The sequence below is a fragment of the Phyllobates terribilis genome, unplaced genomic scaffold, assembly GCF_046119375.1.
Source record: "Phyllobates terribilis strain yellow unplaced genomic scaffold, ASM4611937v1 Scaffold_1__5_contigs__length_1240528914, whole genome shotgun sequence".
NCBI classification, from domain to species: domain Eukaryota; kingdom Metazoa; phylum Chordata; class Amphibia; order Anura; family Dendrobatidae; genus Phyllobates; species Phyllobates terribilis.
In genome coordinates, this window is record NW_027362761.1 from 1,065,403,088 (window position 1) to 1,065,423,715 (window position 20,628).

At 45.0% G+C, this 20,628-nt stretch overlaps 1 protein-coding gene across 3 annotated transcripts in view; it reads left to right on the forward strand.

Moving 5' to 3' along the window:
- DLC1 (DLC1 Rho GTPase activating protein) overlaps window positions 1-20,628 on the forward strand; it is an 869,826-nt gene that overhangs the window by 455,449 nt on the left and 393,749 nt on the right. For all 3 annotated transcript variants that reach the window (XM_073645427.1, XM_073645426.1, XM_073645428.1), the window contains exon 5: window positions 10,962-10,995. In XM_073645427.1, coding sequence (XP_073501528.1) covers window positions 10,962-10,995 — 34 coding nt within the window. The remainder of the gene's footprint in view (window positions 1-10,961; window positions 10,996-20,628) is intronic.

Below are 20,628 nucleotides of genomic sequence, written 5' to 3' on the forward strand. Positions count from 1 at the left end.
ACCGGACCCGGAGTCCGAGGCTGTGGGGACTAACTCCTATCCAGCTGCAGAAACCGACCGGCAGGGGATTGCAGGTCCTCTGGCCCAGAAACCCGAAGGCCCCGAGTCACCGGCCATACGGGTGAGCACCACACGGTACACTCAGGGACGTGGGCTACTTATACCCGCCTCTAGCAAGGTAGCCAGAAGAGTATCGTTAGTTTGGGAGGCCTACAACTCCGCCTGGCCAGGGGAGATCCCATCTGCTCAAGGACTGACCAGGCCCCAATCGCTAGCCAGTACTCCGGGAGGGTCTATCTTTGTGACCAGTAAAGACCCTGAACTACACAGTACCGTCTCCGAGTGGTTCCTGCTACCCCCATCATCCACGTCGGCTGCCCTGAGGCCATACCCCTCCCATTGGGGGTTATACTATCACGCTGCACAATCCTACCACCGGCCTCAGCGGTCTGCCCTGCAGCAGCAGCTCCCTGGCTGCACTCAACGGGTGGCGTAGTCGTCCAACATCTACCGCTAAAACAGCGCCACTTAGTCTGACTCCCTGGGCACGGACCGGATCACCGCCACGAGACTACAACCCTCAACAGATCCGGCTCCGGGTAAGCTCCCGCGTGCGCAACGCAGCGCGACACAGGCCCAGGGGCGCGTCAATATATGTAAGCATAATAATAATATTATACATGTATTATCACTCCATCCAACCCAGACAACTATAATAACTTTAACTCTTTGCTTTACCAATACCTTCCCCACCAGGTACATAAACATCCGACCTTGCCGTTCTATGGTGTTCTGCCTGTATATGATATGTACAATATCTACATACCCTTATTAAGCGACTGACATCTATGGTGCATTGCGTACATATCTGGCTCCTGTTTCATTATTTTTTGGTTTTGTTATTCATGGTGTCCTGTCACATTTTTCTTTGGAGATTCTTTGTGATTACTTTTCACTTCACATAGCAATAGCATGTTATCTTATCATGGACATGCCCTAGCCTAAATAATGTATATTTTTTAAATGTTTTTAATAACGTTTTTTTATCTGGTGTCCTATCTCTTAGTAATAATAAAACTCATATACCTGAGTTTACGGCATGGGCTGGTCAAAACCGCTAAGCTAAGCACCACTAAATAGGAAAGCGCAATTGACTGTGGCAGGGGTGGACACTGACAGCTTGTGGCCCCTATGCAAGAAATGTGTCTAGCAACACCGCAGAGGAAATGCTAGCACAGGCTTCCAGTATCCGTTGTTTCAGATGCTGCACAACTCGTATCTTGATGGTATGGTGTGGTATATGGGGTATATGGGGTACAAAGATAGTGGGGCCATTCTTCATCAATGGAAACCTCAATGCCACTGGATATCTGAAATTGCTACATGATGATGTGTTGCCCTCTTTATGCACTGAAGATGGCGCGTTCCCACATTATGGGTGCCAGGTCCGAGCATTCCTTCATGAACAGTTTCCTGGAAAGTGGATTGGTCGTCGTGGGCCAGTTGACCTCCTTAGATTTTTATCTGTGGAGTCATCTGAAGGCAATTGTCTATGCTGTGAAGATACGAGATGTGCAGCATCTGAAACAACGGATGCTGGAAGCCTGTGCTAGCATTTCTTCTGCGGTGTTGCTATCAGTGTGTCAAGAGTGGGAGAAGAGGGTTGCATTGACAATCCAAAACAATGGGCAGCACTTTGAACACATTTTATAAGTGGTCATAAACTTGTAAAAAACTCATGAAAGAATAAAGTTACGTTAAAACCAAGCACACCATTGTTTTTCTTATGAAATTCTCAATAAGTTTGATGTGTCACATGACCCTCTTCCCATTGAAAAAAATAAAGTTGGATCCAAAATGGCCCACTTCAAAATGGCCGCCATTGTCACCACCCATCTGGAAAAGTTTTCCCCCTCCCATATACTAATGTGCCACAAACAGGAAGTTGATATCACCAACCATTCCCATTTAATTTAGGTGTATCCATATAAATGGCCCACCCTGTATAACTAGAGAGGATGGTACGTAATAAAGGAGGGTGTTATACATAATAAAAGATGAAACTATATAACTAAGGATGGCGCTATAAATAATAAATGAGTACACTATATACTAAGGGACTGTGCTATACATAATAAGGCTACATTCCTGCATCTGTGTGCAGTGTCGGTGTGCTGCCCGCTTTTACAGATGCATTGAGCTTGTCCTATTCTGATTCTTAAAATCGGATCAGAACAGGACATTCTCTGACCCCCACGGATCTCATTCTCAGATCTGTGATTTTCATGGATGTGTGAATGGATCTATAAAACTCTATGAGTCCGTGGACCATCCGATAAAAAGATCTGGCAGCACACGGACATTTCACACAAATGTGAGAATGCAGCCTAAGGGATTTTACAGATAACATTATCACTCCAAGTCACACAGTGCAGATACAGAATAATATTTACATCCAGGCACTTACCGCTGACATCTCATCTGATCAGAGTTGGTTTCTGCTGTTTCTTCTCCATCTGGTCAGACCTTCATGTCGACATCTCCCAGCCACGACTCGTCTTGTCACAATGATCACCGCAGCCCTAACAATAAAAAGGTCATATATATTGTATATAAACATGTGTCTACCCCACACTGCGTCCCTGACTACAGATATGTACCCCTCCCCATTAATACATTATTAGCCACTTAGTAATCAAAATATAAAGTGATAAGCAGCACTGTGCCCCCATTAACTATAATCTCCACCGGCCAATAATATAAATTATTCAGTCTCTGTGGCTCTCCTCAATTAAATGTAAGGCTATGTACTCACAGAAAATATTCAAGGCTTTACAGTACAAGCAAAGTGAAACCTACATCATTGCTCTGTCCCAGCACCACCATCATTGCTTTCTCCCAGAAGCCCCATCATTGCTCTCTCTCAGCACCCCCATCATTGCTCTCTCCCAGCTCCCCCATCATTGTTCTCTCCCCGCACCCCCATCATTGCTCTCTCCCAGCACCTCCATCATTGCTCTCTCCCAGCACCGCCATCATTGCTCTCTCCCAGCACCGCCATCATTGCTCTCTCCCAGCACCCCCCATCATTGCTTTCTCCCAACATCCGCATCATTGCTCTCTCCCAGCACCACTATCATTACTCTCTCCCACCACCCACATCATTGCTCTCTTCCAGCACCCCCATCATTGCTCTCTCCCAGCACCCACATCATTGCTCTCCCCCACCACCTCCATCATTGCTCTCTCCCAGCACCCCCATCATTGCTCTCTCCCAGCACCTCCATTATTGCTCACTCCCAGCACCCCCATCATTGCTCTCTCCCAGCACCCCCGTCATTGCTCTGTCCCAGCACTCCCATCATTGCTCTCCGCCACCACCTCCATCATTGCTCTCTCCCAGCACCTCCATCATCGCGCTCTCCCAGCACCCCGTCATTGCTCTGTCCCAGCACTCCCATCATTGCTCTCTCCTAGCACCCCCATCATTGCTCTCTCCCAGCACCACTATCATTACTCTCTCCCAGCACCTCCATCATTGCTCACTCCCAGCACCCCCATCATTGCTCTCTCCCAGCAAACCCATCATTGCTCTGTCCCAGCACCCCATCATTGCTCTCTTCCAGCACCCCCATCATTGCTCTTTTCCAGCACCCCCATCATTGCTCTCCGCCATCACCTCCATCATTGCTCTCTCCCAGCACCTCCATCATCGCTCTCTCCCAGCACCCCGTCATTGCTCTGTCCCAGCACTCCCATCATTGCTCTCTCCTAGCACCCCCATCATTGCTCTTTTCCAGCACCCCATCATTGCTCTCCCCCACCACCTCCATCATTGCTCTCTCCTAGCACCCCCATCATTGCTCTCTCCTAGCAGCCCCTTCATTGCTCTCTCCCAGCACCACTATCATTGCTCTCTCCCAGCACCTCCATCATTGCTCACTCCCAGCACCCCCATCATTGCTCTCTCCCAGCACCCCCGTCATTGCTCTGTCCCAGCACCCCCATCATTGCTCTCTTCCAGCACCCCCATCATTGCTCTTTTCCAGCACCCCCATCATTGCTCTCCCCCACCACCTCCATCATTGCTCTCTCCTAGCACCCCCATCATTGCTCTCTCCCAGCACCTCCATCATTGCTCTCTCCCAGCACCCTCATCATAGCTCTCTCTCAGCACCCCATCATTGCTCTGTCCCAGCACTACCATCATTGCTCTCTCCCAGCACCCCCATCATTGCTCTTTTCCAGCACCCCCATCATTTCTCTCCTCCACCACCTCCATCATTGCTCTCTCCCAGCAATCCCTGTCATTGCTCTCCCCAGCCCCACCATTGCTCTCCCCAGCCCCATCATTGTTCTCCTCATCCCCACCATCCTCATCATTGCTCTCCCCATCCCCACCATTCCCATAATTGCTCTCCCCATCCTCATCATTGCTCTCCCTATCCCCACCATCATCATCATTGCTCTCCCCATCCCCACATCCTCATCATTGCTCTCCCCACTCTCCCCATTCCCACTGTCCTCATCATTGCTCTTCTCAGCCCCATCATCGTTCTCCCCAGCCCTATCATTGCTCTCCCCAGGCCCAGTATTGCTCTCCCCAGCTCCATCATTGCTCTCCCCATCATTGTTCTCCCCATCGCCACCATCCCAATCATTGCTCTCCCCATCCCCACAATTGCTCTCCCCATCCCCACCATCCTCATCCCCATCATTGCTCTCCCCTCATTCTCCTGCTTCTCTCCCCAGCGTTTCAGTATAAAAAAAAGAAAACCACTTGCCTCTCAACCCGCTCCCCTGCAGCATTCTCATTGCCGGCACCTTTCTCTCTGACCCAGGCGAGCGCAGCATGATGACGTCATCAAGCTGTGTGCATCTGTGTCAGGGAGGAAGCGCCAGGCAGGAAGCAGAGGACATTTTCCTCCTGTCAGCAGCGGAGCTGGAGGAATCGCTCCCTGTCCGCCGCATATGATGAGGGCAATCTGGCCATGGGCCCCCAGGAGCCTGGAGCTCAGAGAAGCAGGCTAGATTGCCCTCAATATTAGCCACCTGGCAAGGGCCCCCCTGCACCGCCGGGCCCCGATGCAGTTGCACCGGCTGCACTGGCGGTATGTCTGCCCCTGGACTGTGGTTTAGCATACAGTTAATAGAAAAGTTAACAGACAGCTATTAGATGCTCCTCGCCTCCATTGAGTGAATGGGAGGTCTACATATATGTACAGGTGTATCTACGGGGAGCCTTCCTTGTGCAAACACTGAAAGTAAAGGGAGGACAGTGTGTGATCATAGCCTGAGTTGTTCTCTATTTTAGATCTAATGGAAACCAGTACAATGCTCTCAATAGACCTAGAAGACATAAGACATCAGGCACGTAAAACTGCGCACAACCAAATGTTAAAACCATATTATACTTTACTGACTATAAATAAAATAGGCGCAGAATAAAAGTACCTAATAGCCACTGATAAATGTTTAGCATTTTTAAGTCAGTGGGAAATGTATATTTCTAGAAAAGTAGAATATAATCTTTAAATCTATTTTCCATTAACACTGTGGGAGGCAGAGCATAGACCATTAGGATGTTAAATCTTAAGTTCTACATATAGAAAGTTATTTAGGAAAGGGTGGGAGTTCAGAGTTTTTCCTGGAAAGCAAGTAAAAAAATCACTGTAATTTTTTTGTCTGATTCTAATTATCAGTGGCGTAGTTAAAGTCCTATGGGACCCAGTACAAAATTTGGATGGGCGCTCCTACCAGTATGTTTGTCAGATCTATGAGCCCCTGTAATAATGTCCTCCATTCTGGTCCTTGTCCTGTAGTAATGCCCCCCGTCCTTTAATAATGTCCCACATCATGTAACATTGTCTCCTGTAAAAAAAAGTTCCCTCTAACCTGTGCCCTATCCTGTAAAAATGGCCCCCATCCTGGACCCTTTATTTAATAATGTTCCCAATTCTAGCCCCTATCCTTTAATAACAGCCCCGTTCCTTTAAAAGTGTCCCCTTTTCTGGTCCCAGTCCTGCAATAATGCTCCCAATCCTGTATTAATGTCCCTGTCCTGGGCTCTTTAATTACAATTGTTATCCAGGTCAAATGAAGAAACAGAATCACAGTCAGGAGCGATGTGTGATTGCCCTGAGCTGGTGCCGGGCAACTACCTGCCCATCAATTCTTTTAGCCATGAGAAAAAATAATAATAGCACAAAAAAATAATTGAGTCTTCTCAACCTAACTAACACAGCCATTCAGATTCATTGGTTCTCAGTAGGATTTATATTATCTTTATGTTAAAGAAGCTCTGTCACCATTCTCGCTGCTCTCCTACGGTGGTTTCTGTTTAGTTTTTTTTTTGTTTGTTTTTTTATTTGTCACATGGTTCCAGAGATATTGGCTTTTTTTTTTTAGTGCACCCAATATTTTAATTTTTAGGGTCTTTACCAAGAATGCATTACTCTAAAAAGTAATAATGCAAAGCACCCTAACGACACTCCCCCAGAGAATCCTGTGAGCAACACCTCCTTGGTAACAACCATAAAAATTAGCACATTGGGAAATGCAAACAAAAAGCCCAAATGCACAGAATCACAAGGCAGATTTATAAAAAAAATGAAACAAAAAACAACAGAATACCCGAGAGAGCAAATGGAATAAAATTAGAGCAAAAACTGTCTACTTTTTGTCCTGGTGACAGGTCCTTTCTAAGTACCCAAAATATGTGTTAGCCTCACTGGAGTTTCTGTTCCGCCACGTCATGTTGCATTCCCTATGGTGGTATTAACACAATTATAAATTGCAGGTTTTATTATCAGTGTAAAGCTGCATCTGACTATGAATTAAATAGAAACACCAAGAGGAACACTTTCTATTTTTTTTTGCTCACAAGATATATTCTGAAGCAAAACCAAATATAAGGAGGGAGAAACGAAAAGAGAGAGGAGAGGAAATACTTTCATACTTTTAGCACTTTTAGCCTCTCTAATGTCAGACTGGTGTTTCCATAGACAATGTCCTTCCCAACACATGAACAAAGAGCAAAAACAATTATTTACGTGTCAGGTCTTCACAATCAGTTGCAAAAGGTGCAGTAAAATCATAGAACTTCATTTTAACTAGATAAAAATGTACAAGTTTTCGGACATGAATTGAGTTCTTCATTAGAAACTTGTGCTTGTGGATATAACTAATTTATTTCAGTACTTATCTTAATAACGCCCCAGCCCTAAAGGCTGATATTCAGCCACAGCATTTATTAACCCATGGAAAAAACACATGAAAATAAACATAAGTAGCCAAAGGGACCTATGTCTAAAATTGCTTACCCGTGCTGATGCCAAGTTGCCCAAAAATATTCTATATTGTTTTGTGTCCACTAAAATCTTTGACTTTAAATGAATTGGTATAACAACAAGGGACAAAAAAAAGATGCCAGACAAAAAAGTACAAAACAGATAAACTTTATTATATTAAATTTAATAAAATCACAATTATGATAGAAAGGAGACCATAAATGTTACAGGCATAGGAAAAGTACATTTGGGTGGGTGGATGAAGTAAATGGTTATAATAATGCAGAAAAAAAACTCAAACATGCAAATTACATGAAGTCTGTAAAGAATAGTAATGGGGGACTAAATAGCCAAACTAGTTACTCCCCAATACATGCACCATAAAGCAATTGCCAGTCAAGTAGCTGTCATGATAGTAATCATAGAAGAAGTCTAAGTGCATGTGAGGTGAATTGTATATTAATGGTAGGCTAGATAGCCATATCAGTTACATCACTACCCATGCACATGGATATGGATACTACCAAAATATGAAATGACATAAATACTGTTTAGTGTAGCCAATTATTAGAGGATTGATACCTCATCAGCCAAAAGAAGACAATTAATAGATAAAAAGTGTAGCCATTGCAAATCATATACATACATGTACCCAGAAGAAACACACCCATCGTGCGTTTCGTTGAGACTTCGTCTGGGGTCAGAATGAAATTGAATGAATTGGCATTATCAAATGCTCCAGATTATAATGACATGGGTCTTTTGCGTTCATACATTGACAGGTCTCCATTTAGTTAGTCACATTAGATCAACGTTTGAGCCTCACGGAAACATACCGTGAAGCTCGCCCAACATGATTTAGTAGGGCACAAGAACAATACATAGAAAAACATTTTTCCTAAGGGTCATTGCTGCAGTCTGGGAATATCACTTCTAACATTTCTGTAAATGTGTATTGAAATTCTATATTTATAAAGAAACTGGAACTAAATCCAAGTATAAGTCTAAATATAGGAATAAAATGCATCTTTGCATATCATAATTCATAAAATATTGCTAAGCAGTTTTAATTAAAGTGTAGCCTTCATTTTAATTGTTATTTCATAAACCAATAGTAGACATGAAAAAAAAAGCATCTTTGTAATACAGTTGTGCTCAAAAGTTTACATACCTCGGCAGAATTTTTGCTTTCTTGGCCTTGTTTCAGAGAATATGAATGATAACAAAAAACATTTTTCTCCACTCTTGGTTATTGGTTGGGTGAAGCCATTTATTGTCAAACTACTGTGTTTTCTCTTTTTAAATCTTAATGACAACCAAAAACATCCAAATGACCCTGATCAAAAGTTCACATACCCCAATTCTTAATATGGTGTAATGCCCCCTCTAACATCAATGACAGCTTGAAGTCTTTTGTGGTAGTTGTGAATGAGGTTCTTTATTTTCTCAAATGGTAAAGCTGCCCATTCTTCTTGGCAAAAAGCCTCCAGTTCCTGTAAATTCCTGGGCTGTCTAGCATGAACTGCACGCTTGAGATCTCCCCAGAGTGGCTCAATGATATTGAGGTCACAAGACTGAGATGGCCACTCCAGAACCTTCACTTTGTTCTGCTGTAGACAATGACAGGTCGACTTGGCCTTGTGTTTTGGATTGTTGACATGATGGAACGTCCAAGTACGTCCCATGCGCAGCTTCCGGGCTGATGAGCGCAAATTTGCCTCCATTATTTGATGATAACATGCTGCATTAATCTTTCCTTCAACTTTTACCAAGTTTCCTGTGCCTTTGTAGCTCACACATCCCCAAAACATCAGCGATCCACCTCCGTGCTTTACAGTAGGAATGGTGTTACTTTCATCATAGGCCTTGTTGACCTCTCTCCAAATGTAACGTTTATGGTTGTGGCCACAAAGTTCAATTCAGGTCTCATCACTCCAAATCCACTACCTTGTTCCAGAAGTTTTGCGGCTTTTCTCTGTGCTGTTTGGCGTATTGTAGGCGAGATACTTTGTGGCATTTGCGCAGTAATGGCTTTCTTCTGTCGACTCGACCATGCAGCCCATTTTTCTTCAAGTGCCTCCTTATTGTGCATCTTGAAACAGCCACACTGCTAGTTTTCAGAGAGTCCTGAATTTCAGCTGATGTTATTTGTGGGTTTTTCTTTGCATCCCGAACAATTTTCCTGGCAGTTGTGGCTGAAATTTTTGTTGGTCTACCTAACCGTGGTTTGGTTTTCACAGAGCCCCTGATTTTCCATTTGTTAATCACAGTTTGAACGCTGTTGACTGACATTATCAATTCCTTGGATATTTTTTTGTATCCCTTTCCTGTGTTATACAGTTCAACTATCTTTTCCCATAGATCCGTTGACAATTCTTTTGCTTTCCCCATGACTCATAATCCAGAAACGTCAGTGACTGGATGAAAGATGCAACAGTCTGTCTGGATCCCAGAAACTCACCCAGGTTTTATGAACACATACTGTTTACAAGCAAACAGGTCACAGGTGAGGATGTTATCTTTAGTAGCCATTCAAACCAATTTGTGTCAAATTCTGTGCATGTTATTAGGCCAAAATCACCAGGGTATGTGAACTTTTGATCAGGGTCATTTGGATGCTTTTGGTTGTCATTAAGATTTAAAAAGAGAAAACACAGTAGTTTGACAATAAATGGCTTCACCCAACCAATAACCATGAGTGGAGAAAAAGTTTTTTTGTTATCATTCATATTCTCTGAAACAAGGACAAGAAAGGAAAAATTCTGCTGGGGTATGTAAACTTTTGAGCGCATCGGTATATCTTATCAGAGAAATTTGCTTCTTTCTCTGCCAAAATTGATCAGTCATTATCAAAATTCTCAATTCTGTGGTACAATCTGTATTCAGTGAAAAAAGACTTTCCCATTACTGAGATTGGAGATAGCAGCTGCTACTGATGAGATTCTATGTAGATAGAATGGAGAGGAGGAGGGAAGAGCTAGATGTAGAGCTCCGCCCTCCTCCCGCCTCCATAGAATCTCATCAGAAGCACCTGCCATCTCCGATCTCAGTAATGGGAGAGTCTCTCTTCACTGGATACAGATTTTTCCTCAGAATTGACAATTTTGATAATGTCTGATCAACTTTAGCAGAGAAAAAAGCTAATCTCTCTGAAAAGATATATTACAAAGTTACTTTGTTTCATGTCTACTATTGATTTATATAATAAAAATTAAACCGACAGCTACTCTTTAAGCTTTTTTGTGAAATGTGAACTTTTCAAACTGAAGACAATTGCTGTAAACATGACAATCCCACAGGTATTCTGAACTTCTCCAGTGGGGCAGACCTGTATTAGCCTAGAATGAGGCAGACAGATTGCTCGCAGCTTACTTCCAGTATTTCTGAGACACCTGCAAAATAAGGATGTGACAAAAACAACTGACCCCTATGACAGCTGCTCCTGTCTGTTCACACCATGCAGAAGGCCGGATCATGGAGCAGTCAGGGAGGAGCAGCTGTCACAGATGTGAGGTGTAGTATACTGAGGGTAAATAGCATCCAGTCCATCTACATGAAAAAACCTACATTACTCTTTCCAATGTATTTGTATGAATCTAAGAATATTCTGTAAGCTGAAAATACTTTATTTTTATCATATTTCAAAATATTATTCTATCCATTTTCTTTTAGGCCCTGCCTGTGATTTCAGAAAAAGAAAAGGCTGGTGAGTATATTTCTAATATATTCTGGTTAAAGTACACAATCTACTGGCCACAGAGACTTAAAGCCCCCTTAAATATTCGACAAATTTCATCCAAACCCACAAAAATCGACGGGTTTGGCAGACTCTCTAATGTGTCTGGAGACCTTACCCATGTTCTATATTGTCCAGTCACATTCTACTTTACAATGTACATATGTCAGAGTTCTATTCAGATTTAAAGGCCCCAATTCATCAAGACCAGCGATTTTCTCGATGACTGGATGTGGTGGAATCAGATGTCTGCCTTTGCATGAAGCAGGAGCATCTGACAAGTGGAGTGCACCTCCATGCAGCACGCAAGAAATCTTACTCCAGTCGAAGGATTGCCACAGCTTGTCATAAATTAGACAAGCTGTGGCATCATGCCCCCAGTGGGGACCCATCCCAGCTTCGCCCATTTTGACAAAGCTGGGAGTGAAAGCAACAAAAGTCTCGATATTTTTTCGTGACTCTCAGTGGTGCCAAATTTTTGCAACTTTTCAAACCAATTTAAGGCAAAATTCTGACAAAATTGCTTTAATGAATTGGGGTCATAGTGTCTATGTTGGTAATGTGAATAGTCCAAGATTTTTGAATTTGTTCAGAAAACATCAGGGTGGAAATCCAGACTGTGCTTCCATTTGGTGATGTTATAACACTATACATTAGTATCTTTTCAATCAGCAATTTTTTACCACCATTATTCAGTTATTGCCTTTCCCTATATGATATTGTGAATATTGGTCAGATTCCAGTGGAATTATGATGAAGCATGCATTATCATTATCAATTTTCTAATAAGGGATTAAAAAGGACAGTGACTGGAAATCAAATTCCAGGTACATAGCATGTCTATCTATTTGCAGAATGCAGACTGTCATTTAATTCTGCTGCTAACATTTGTAGAGAATCTTCCTGGAATTTTATGAACCTATCACAACCTCTGCTCTCACATGGAACAATTAAGTAATAAAGATGTATTATGAGATTTGCAATTCCCTAATAATCAGTTTCAATTCACCCTATGGAGCAGCTGTACATTACGGCAGGGTGCATATTTGGTGCAGATTTTATATGCAGCTTTTTCAGTACCAAAACCGTGGATGAGTTTTAACTTAATCCCATCCACAGGCTTGGGGGTAAAGGGGTTTCCCCACAAACAAAGTTAATTTTAATCAACATTTTAATTAATAGATCTTTGAATAATAATAATTTCCACAATTGGATGTGTTTAAATAAAATGTTCCTGTGCTGAGATAATCTTATAAATGTTCCCCTACTGTGTACTATGTAATGGCTGTGTCTGATCATGTATGGGAGATGGTCTGGTCATACCACATCTCCTGGGCAGAGGAGGAAGCAAAAGAGTATACAGACATCACAGCAGGGGATCACAAATAATTCTCTCTCTGAGGTATAACATTGTTTAGAAAACAGGCAGTGAAATGTTTTACCTAACAAAAAGAATCATCCGCAATCCCGTCAGTCAGACACAGCCATTACACAGCACACAGCAGGAGCACATTTATAAGATTATCTCAGCACAGGAACATTTTATTTAAACACATCCAATTGTGGAAATTATTATTATTACAACATCTATTGATTAAAATGTGCTTTTTTCATGGGAAAACCCCTTTCTGCACAAAAAATCCAGCATGTGGATGAGACAAGCATCGGATTTCAGTTTAGAAATTTGTGTATACAATCCACACCAAATAAGCAATATGTGAACCTAGTCTAAAAGAACACAGAGGGCAAAGTGTATACATTGTTATACCTGGTTCCTGGCCTGAAAAGGAGTGTATAATGCAGGGCATCGTCCTGGCCAAGGGGTCTAAGAATCTGATCTTGGATATGGGTATTAGCTAATGATATAGGCTGTTTAGTTACCAACTGATGAAATACAACACATTGATATTATCTGTAACTGATTATCGCTTTTGGGGCTTGGAATTCAGTTTAGATAATTTCTGGTGATATTTTCTGGGCTTATACAGAATAAAGGACTTGATGATTCCATTTTTTGTGTTACATTACCTGTAGTAGCCAAACATTCAGAGGGCCATACCTTGGATGGATTTAGCTTATTAGCACATAGCAATTATTTAATCTTTGAGAGTTTTTCTGGAATTAATGAAAATCTAAAGGAAAAGTGTCCCAGAACTGAGATAGCGCGATCATTGATCATAGACAATCATTTACTGACTATGTCCTATAATGCCCTTCCCAATATGCAATCATCATGGTCTGCACTAGGCTCTTGTATGAACACTGATGTTTAGATAGATCATGAATTATTTCTGTAGTACATTAATTGTGTGATGTATATCAGGCACGTATATTTGATAGCTGTCTTTACATGTGTTCTAGATCAATTTGCTTCATGATCAGTGGTCATCATATGCTTTGACTGATGCATCATTATTATGGGCTACACATGACATTTGTGAACATTGCAATTCCTGAATTTTCAATGGCCGTTGAATTAGCAATGCGTTCTATTCTTTTTTTTATGAATGCACTTGATGGATGGGTAGTTAAAGGGAATCTGTCACCCCCTGATACCAGACCTCTACTATGGCCATACAGGGTATAGAAAAGTAAATCTATACATACCTGTATGACCCATAGCAGAGGTCTGATTGCAGAGAAAAGCACTTTAATCAATTCTTTCTTCCACAGGCTTGGTCTCCTGGGGGACGCCAAGCAATCCCCGCCTATCTGCTTACTATTCCCCTAAATCCCTGTCTGTCTGCATAATTATCATATCCCCTCCTCCCCTGCACTTCACAGGGCCCTGTGACAGGCCCTGTGACGTGCACTGTACCCCCTGACTCACATAGAGCGCGCTTTGCTTCATCCCGGCCCCGTCTCTCCGTACACTGCACTGCAGGTTTCTATTGCGCAGGCGCCAAGGGGGGTCACTGTCACTTTCTGGCGCCTGCGCAATAGAACCCTGCAGTGCAGTGCACGGAGAGACAGGGCCGGGATGAAGCAAAGAGCGCTCTATGTGAGCGGCGCTTTGCGCATGCCCGGAGGTCAGGGGGCACAGTGAACGTCACAGGGGAGGAGGGGATATGATAATTATGCAGACAGGCAGGGATTTAGGGGAATAGTAAGCAGATAGGCGGGGATTGCTTGGCGTCCCCCGGACGTCAAGCCTGTGGGACACATGATTGATTAAAGTGCTTTTCTCTGGGCCATACAGGTATGTATAGATTTACTTTTCTATCACCTGTATGGCCATAGTAGAGGTCTGATATCGCTCAGGGGGGTGACACATTCCCTTTAAGACGTCTTTTAATTCCATAAATAAAATCTATATTTTTAATATATAACTAATCGTTCTCTATTAATACAAGTAATATAGTCATCAAGAGGTTTTCTATTTATTGCTCCCTAAAAAATACCTTCTTGTAATATCTTCTAAATGCAATAAAATATATGCTATGGAAATGAAAGCTATGGCTACAGGTGTGCAATCAGAGATCCTTCCTTCCAGTCAGGACAAGTGATGGACCAAAGTGCAAAGGGTTATATACCGTAAGGCCTTTTTTTTTCTAAAAGGAAAGATCACTGCTGAGAACAGATGAAAAGAAGGGTGACCGCACAAGCAGGTGAAAGCTAAAGGTTATTACGATTTTCATTAGACATGTAAGATTGAGCAGGAATGTGGGAAGACAAATCTCTCCAGCTGCAGAAATTCATGGGAAGGGAGAAATGCCTGAGCGGGGCTTGTTACAGTGTAAATTTCTGCTGAGGTGTAGAAGGAGGATATGAATGATGAGCTCAGAGATAAAGCGCTGCAGATGTGAAGCCCCTGATTAAGCAGCGATGCATATGAAATGAGAACTATGTGGAGATAAGCCATCGCTGGCAGGTTTACCAGAGCAGTAAAGCAGACATAACAGTAATTTACAGGTATGAACAAGGACATGACTATTCTAATACATTTTATTGCTTCTCTACCATTCTGACCTCAAAACAAATAGAAAATTTCTTCTAATCATTTTTTATTTCAAACTTCAATATAAAAGATAAAGTCAATCGGGCTTCATTTATCAGGATGTGTTTCAGATGTGACCAGCTCTGCCGTCATATCTCTATTAGAAGGGCAAGTGCAGATGATTTTCGAACAAAACATCGGGTCTCACTCGGACCAATGTTAGTTAGTTATTCAAATTTTTCCTTGTTCGGAGGATATAGACTAACATAGGGTCAAAGTGTGAGCCGATATTTTGCCGGATCGTACTCGGACGGAAAATACGCCTGTATGCACCTGCCCTAAAGAAAAGTCATGATACAAGTGTGATGGCTTTACTTGTTAGATGATAGCGGGGGGTTTCATTGTCTCATTGCATTTGAAACAAAATGTTTGCACTTAATTCGACAACATTTTCATTATCGTAAATGACAGATTTAGCATTGTTTTATGCCGATTATTTCTTACTACTTATGCCAAAATTTGAAAATGACAAATAAACTGCGTCAGATTAATCTCTTAGCTTGAAGTATGACATATTTATGATTGTGTTTCTACGTAAAACTTACAAAAAAAGACATGTACTAGACAGGGCATCAGATACAGATACACTTTGTATTCCAACCATTTTATACTTGCATAAAAAGTCACAAAAGTCTACATTAATGTGCAACTTTTTGCACATTTGTCTCGCTCTCTTTTCTTACATTATTAGGACATGTAGAATTTTAACCATTAAAAAAGTTGCAATTAGAGCAAAAATGTATAAAAAGTTGCAATCTGTGTAAAGACTCATCATTAACATGCAACATAACACATTGGTCTCTGAGAATTAGCTATTTGGATTTGTATTATTATTATTGTATAATGATACAATGGAAAGGGTACTACATAAAAAGTAAAGCAGGGGTATTTTCTCCCCAAATTATCATTAAATTGTGACATTTGATAAATATGGAGTGGCATAGTTGAAGTGGACACACTAATTTGGCACTGATGACACTATTTTTTGATAAATGTGGGCGAATGTTTGCAGATTTGATATTACACCACATCTACACTGAAATTGTGTGTGTGGAATATTTTCATGTAGGCGATATGGGTTATGGTGAAGGGTCTGGTGGTGACCACCCCACAGAGAGATGGAGCAAGACCCACAACAAGAAATGGAGAAGAGGATGAAACAGTTATGGCCAGGGTTGGATTAAGAGTAGCAAGGGCCCCGGGCAGTTTAGAAGGCGCGGGCCCCCCCCCACTCCCCCCACACACACACCTGATGTATCACATGTCACATGATCCCCTGTGATAGATCATGTGATAGTTCACATGAAATTAATTTGGCACAATATTAATATATTAATTATAATAATTTGTTTTAGGCTGTGTGCCCACTATGCGCTTTTTAAGCGTTTCTGCACCGGAAATTCCGCTGCAGAAACGCTTAAAAAACGCTTGGTAGAAGGTCTGCCATGTTCCCCAATGATAATCCGCATGTGCTGTGCACATGCTGCGGAAATTTCCACTGCGGATTATCATTGCAGAAAAATCCGCAGCACTGCCAATTATTTTGCGGAAGCGCTGCGTTTTCGCCGCCATTGACTTGCATTGGAACGCATGTAATCCGCATCACTGCATCTGTACATACGGATTCCATGCGTTTCAATGTGCGGATGGTATCCGGGTCTGGAGAAGAGGAGCCTCTCCTCCGGACCCGGGTACCGTAGAACCTGTAAAAAAAAGAATAAAATAAAAAATAAATATTATACTTACCTCCTGATGGCCCCCGGTGTCTTTATCCGATGCGTCCTGGCTTGCCGGCAGCTCTCGGTAGACTAAAGGACCTGTGGTGATGTCATTTAGTCATGTGACGGGTCACGCGACCGCTGACGTCGGCAAGCCATCAGAAGGTAAGTATATATTTATTTTTTACCATTCTTTTACGGTCACATTATATTGCATGGATTTATATAGTGTGACCAAGTTGTCAAGTGTAGCGCCGGCGTCCCTGCCCTCTGCTAGGCAGGGACGCTGTTCCCCTCACCGCTCTGCTCCGTGCCCGGCGTCCTCCTCCCGCTCTGCTGGCAGCGCGCGCTCCTTCCCGGCCACTGTGCTTAGGGCGCGCGCGCTCTCCCTCCCTCTTAAAGGGGCCGCGCGCGCCGTCCTAAGGAGTCCCCGGCCAATGGCCGGAGGACTTCACCATATATAAGGCACCTCCTCCAAAATGGAGGTGCCCGAGCAATGTTGTTGCACTGTTCACTACTCTGCTTCAGCCCTCAGGTCCCGTTGCCAGTTACTTGCCAGATACCTGCCAGATTCCTGCCAGCTTGCTGTCTTATTCCTGCCTGATATTCTGCTACCTGCCTGCTAGCCTGAGGTCCGACGGTCTGCCTTACAACTCCTGTCAGTCTGTCTAAGGACCAGCTTGCCCGCTCACCTGGGAGCGCACATCAGCTACCTGCCTGCTTGCCTGAGGTCCGACGGTCTGCCTTCCAACTCCTGACAGTCTGTCTATGGACCAGCTTGCCCGCTCACCTGGGAGCGCACATCTGCTACCTGCCTGCTAGCCTACCTGGAGGCTCCGCCGTCACGTGCAGTGACCACCTGCCTGTCCAGTGACTCCTGCCCGCTCACCTGGGAGCGCTCATCTTCTGCCTGTCTGCTAGCCTACCTGGAGACTCTGCCGTCACGTGCTGTGACCACCCACCTGTCCAGTGACTTCTGCCCGCTCACCTGGGAGCGCTCATCTGCCGCCTGTCTGTTGGTCTTCCTGGAGGCTCCGCCGTCACATGCTGTGACCACCCGTTTATCCAGAGACTCTCGCCTGCTCACCTGGGAGCTCACGTCTACCATCAGCCGCCACAGGTCGTACCAACCCTTTACCCAGAGACTGCCCCGGTCACTTGCCGTGACCTCCTGCCCGTTCATCCAGAGACTGCCCCGGTCACTTGCCGTGACCTCCTGCCCGTTCATCCAGAGACTGCCCCGGTCATTTGCCGTGATCTCCTGCCCGTTCATCCAGAGACTGCCCCGGTCACTTGCCGTGACCTCCAGCCCGTTCACTCAGAGACTGTCCCGGTCACCTGCTGTGACTGCCTGCCCGTCTTCCCTGGTCGCCACCCGCTCCCTTACAAGGACCGCCCCCTTGTATAGTAGCTCAGAGGTTCCGCCTCCCAGACCCATTACAGTTTGCTCGGGCCATGGAACCCGGTGGCACCCAAGCTCCCTCGCTCTCGGACCTGTGTCATGAACTGTCCCGTCAGAGGTCCCAACAGGAGTCCATCCTGGGTCACCTGCGGAATGTCAATTCTCGCCTGGACACTCTGACTGCTCCGCCAGCAACCTCCGCCAGTGCCATGACTCGCAATCCGGCAGCTCCGCTGCCCACTAATACCATGGTATCCTACCCCGGACCCCGGCTTTCTGCACCTCCTCGCTTCGGAGGCGACTCCGCCCAGGCTCGGGGCTTCATAAATCAGTGCACCCTGCACTTTGAACTCCTGTCTCACCAGTTTAACTCCGACCGGGCCAAAATTGCCTTCATCATGTCCAATCTCACCGGGGAGGCCCTGGCCTGGCTAAATCCTCTATGGGAGAGAGGAGACCCCCTGGTGTCCGACTTGCCTGCCTTTCTCACGGCTTTCCGGAAAGTCTTCGACGAACCCGGACGGAAGACCTCATCCGCATCATCACTGCTACGCCTCCGTCAGGGAGGTCTCACCGTGGGCCAATATGCCATACGGTTCCGTACCCTTGCCTCGGAGCTGGCCTGGGATAACGACGCTCTGGTATCCGTCTTCTGGGAGGGTCTGTCAGGCCGTATTAAAGATGAACTTGCCGGTCGGGACATTCCTACCACTCTCGATGACCTAATAACTCTTGCCACCCGGATTGACCTACGGTTCCAGGAGCGTGCCAAAGAGGTCACCCGTGAGAGGAGGTTTCCACGTCTAGCTCCTACTTTTCAGAAACCCGTCACTCCCTCCGTCTCTCCCCAGGTACACTCTCCTGAGCCTATGCAGGTCGACCAGACCAAGATGGTCAAAACCCGTCAGGACTTACGCCGTGCCGAGGGGAGCTGCTTCTACTGTGGCAGTAAGGAGCACCGGATCCGTGTCTGCCCGGAGAGGTCGGGAAACGCCTGTGTCTAGGTTCGCTCAGAGAGGTCGACCTAGACAAGAATAAATCCTCTCCATCTCTGCTGCTGTCAGTCTTAATCATCTGCGGGGAGAACCGTTATTTCGAACTAGCCCAACTTGACTCTGGAGCATCCGGGAATCTTATTTCACAGTCCCTGGTAGAGAAATACCGCATCCCCACCAAACCTCTGGCTGTACCCTTGTCTGTTGCTGCCGTGGATGGGGGTCTCTTACCACGCCCCATCCAACTCATCACCGAATCCATTACTCTGCAGGTGGGAATGCTGCATTCTGAGAGTATCTCCTTTCATGTTCTGCCTGGACTCTCTCACGCCCTCTTGCTAGGTCTACCTTGGCTCCAGAGACATGCACCCGTGCTTGACTGGCAGACCGGAGAGGTCCTTCGCTGGGGACAGGACTGCCATAAGACCTGTCTGGTTCCCGTCCATCCCGTCCGTCCTTCTCCTACCCCAGCTAATCTACCTGGACTTCCGATTCCTTATTGGTCTTATGCTGATGTCTTTAATAAAAAGGAGGCAGAGACACTACCCCCTCATAGACCATACGACTGCCCTATCGACCTGTTACCCGGTACTACTCCTCCCCGTGGGCGTATTTATCCATTATCCGCTGCTGAGACCCGGTCGATGTCCGAATATATTGAGGAGAATCTGGCCAGGGGATTCATCCGGAAATTTACCTCCCCGGCGGGAGCAGGCTTCTTTTTCGTCAAAAAGAAGGACGGTTCTCTCCGTCCCTGTATAGACTATAGAGGCCTTAACCAGATCACGGTGAAGAATAAGTACCCCCTTCCGCTCATTCCGGAGTTATTTGATCGTCTGAGGGGGGCTAGAATCTTCACCAAACTGGACCTCCGTGGGGCGTACAACCTGGTTCGTATCCGTCAGGGGGATGAATGGAAGACGGCTTTCAACACCCGGGACGGCCACTATGAATATCTGGTAATGCCCTTTGGTCTCTGTAACGCTCCTGCCGTCTTTCAAGAGTCGGTCAATGTTGGTCAATGACATCTTCCGGGACCTTCTCTACTCCTGCGTAGTGGTGTACCTGGACGACATCTTGGTCTTCTCTCCGGATCTCCAGACTCACCGGAGGGACGTTCGTCAGGTCCTGCTCAGGCTCAGGCAGAATCACCTCTTCGCTAAATACGAGAAGTGCCTCTTTGAGCAGACCTCGCTTCCGTTTTTGGGCTACATTATTTCTCAGACCGGCCTACGAATGGATCCAGAGAAACTGTCTGCCATCGAGAAATGGCCTCGACCGGAGGGGTTGAAGGCCATTCAGCGGTTCCTGGGCTTCGCCAACTACTACCGCCTCTTCATACCACACTTCTCTTCCCGGACTGCCCCAATTTCCGCGCTCACCCGTAAGGGTACTAATCCCAAAGAGTGGCCGCCCGAAGCAGAGGAGGCCTTTCTTTCCTTAAAACAGGCCTTCTCTTCCGCCCCGGTGCTGCATCGCCCGGACGGCAAC